The sequence below is a fragment of the Montipora capricornis genome, chromosome 2 (assembly GCF_036669925.1).
Source record: "Montipora capricornis isolate CH-2021 chromosome 2, ASM3666992v2, whole genome shotgun sequence".
NCBI lineage: Eukaryota > Metazoa > Cnidaria > Anthozoa > Scleractinia > Acroporidae > Montipora > Montipora capricornis.
In genome coordinates this window covers 21031818-21033940 of record NC_090884.1, presented here as the reverse complement: position 1 = coordinate 21033940, position 2123 = coordinate 21031818, and the positions used below count along the sequence as shown (strand labels likewise).

At 38.2% G+C, this 2123-nt stretch overlaps 1 protein-coding gene across 1 annotated transcript in view; it reads right to left on the bottom strand.

Moving 5' to 3' along the window:
• The window catches only part of LOC138039056 (peptidyl-prolyl cis-trans isomerase B-like), a 48310-nt gene extending 47868 nt beyond the window's left edge, over positions 1–442 (bottom strand). The window contains exon 1 of the mRNA XM_068885217.1: positions 39–442. Within this exon, the coding sequence (XP_068741318.1) occupies positions 39–248 (210 nt within the window). The 5' untranslated portion in view covers positions 249–442. The remainder of the gene's footprint in view (positions 1–38) is intronic.
• Positions 443–2123: the final 1681 nt, after the last annotated feature.

Here is a 2123-nt window from a genome sequence, read left to right as displayed (position 1 = left end):
CAAAGACTTTTGAACATCATTCCCAATGGGTGCCTTACCTCATGAGACGCTAGAGCTTTGAAATTACCGACGGTTTTAGGAACTGTTTTTCCGAACAGTGCAATGACTATTCTTCCTTTAGGCTCGCCTCCAATACTGATGTCAAGATATGCTTTCTGCGTCACTAGAGTGTCAGAGTTAGCGCTGGCACTGTGTACGAACAGACCATGAATCAACCAGGGAAGGAAAATGACGGCGACCATCTTCATATGTTTCAGTTCTCAAAGAATGTCATCAATGACCCATTTGTTTCCCTTCTGAGTAAGATCCCGTTACCGGAGACGCCTTAAGTTGAGTGCTTTGTAACACAAGTTGGCATTGTTGAAAACAATGAACGACGAATTCTGACACCAAACATTCCAGCCGTTCCGTCTTACCCGGGACTGTTCTTTTGGACTACATTGTCCCGCTGTCCCGTTCTTAATCTAATTGGCCCGTATTCCGAAATATTTTTTATAGTTGTTATTACGTGGGATGCATAACATGCCTAGTCCAGTGAAGTTCTTTTTACTCGGGCCTGTAGGGGCACGAGTTATAAAATACGTTTGATTTCAGTTTTTTTTTCCTGTGCAGCAAAATGCACAATAGAAAAACGTGGCGGTTACCTTACTGAGAATTACTTTGAAGATGACAGCGACAAAGAAAATAACTCCACAAACAAATGGACGCCATATTGGAATCTTCTGAAGACAAAGTAAAAACATTGGCACAGCGAACAAATGGCCTCACGCTTGTACCATTTTCACCGCGAACAAACAGCCTCCCGCTCAGTGTACCATTGACTACGGAGATAAGTTTTTTGTCTATTGCGTTTTTTTGTTTTTGATCGTTAAACAGTTTGTTTCTGGTAGTGGTCTAGCTTACATCCTTTGTTCAACTAGCCATATTAGTGATCGTGTTCACTGCCATCTTGTGTATATAGTTCTGTTCTAGTTTTACAACATTTGATGTCATCAGTGGAGACTGTAATCAGCTCTTTAGAAAATAACTGTGATGTAGTTTGAAAGGCTGTACAGTTATTTGATTCTCAATGGTAATAAAGACTTGATTCCAAAGGAGAACTACAGGTCTCGATAAGCAAAAGTGTGTTTACTTTAGTTGTGATTCTCGTGTGCATTGACACGGACGTGCCCGACAACCGAGCAGAATTACAGAGAAAAGGCTGAGACGTTTATTTTATAACAGACTGAGAAAAAGGAGGAAACTTGCTGGAACGTATTTGGTTAACAATGTACCGAGGTCAACCACATTTTATCGTATTACTATCCAAGGAGATCACTTGCTCGTAAGCTACCTCAGGTATGCGTTTCAATCTAAGCACGTGGTATGTAACACTTTCAAAAGCGTGGATGAACAGGTAAATGCAAAATGATATTTGAAACATCGAAGCATGTTCCTTAAACATAAAAAGTGTGTTTGCATTTTTACAAATATTAGCAACACTTGCGCTATCCAGACCATTTGGAAAATGAAAGTTAAATTTAATACAGAAATCAGGAATACCCGGTACGATTTGAAAAAGAATGTTGTTATTTTGTTTTCTCAGAAACGGGACGCATTTATTTTGTATTCAGGATGAACTATTTACACAGGGAGGTAGAGTGAGCAATCAAAACAGAGTTTGTAAGTGGAAATCTAAACATCGAGATACAAAACCGCTGAACAAACTTGTTAACACGTAAACCTGAAATATTGCAAATCATAATGCTGACAAACCCAAAAGCGAAGGAAATGGATCATGCATAGGACGTTTTGGATATCTGAATAATTTTGGGTTAGATTAAAGTGATACATTGTTAAAAATTTCCAAGTTATCCCTTGTCGTGTTAATTAGTAATGCAAACAAGTCTTAGTAATAAATTGGATTAACGAGGAACCAGTGATTGTAAAGCTAGTAATTGCCATGGTTCGTATGTAACACATGTAATCATGAAAAGATTCACGGAAAACGGAATTTGAAATGTTATGCAGGGGTAAGTATTTGAAGGTAAAATAGGTATTTGTAGACTTTATGCTTCGATTTATTGTGCACATAAACAAGTATCTGTTCTTCTCTTTAAATGAGATTTTACTGCCCTATCAGT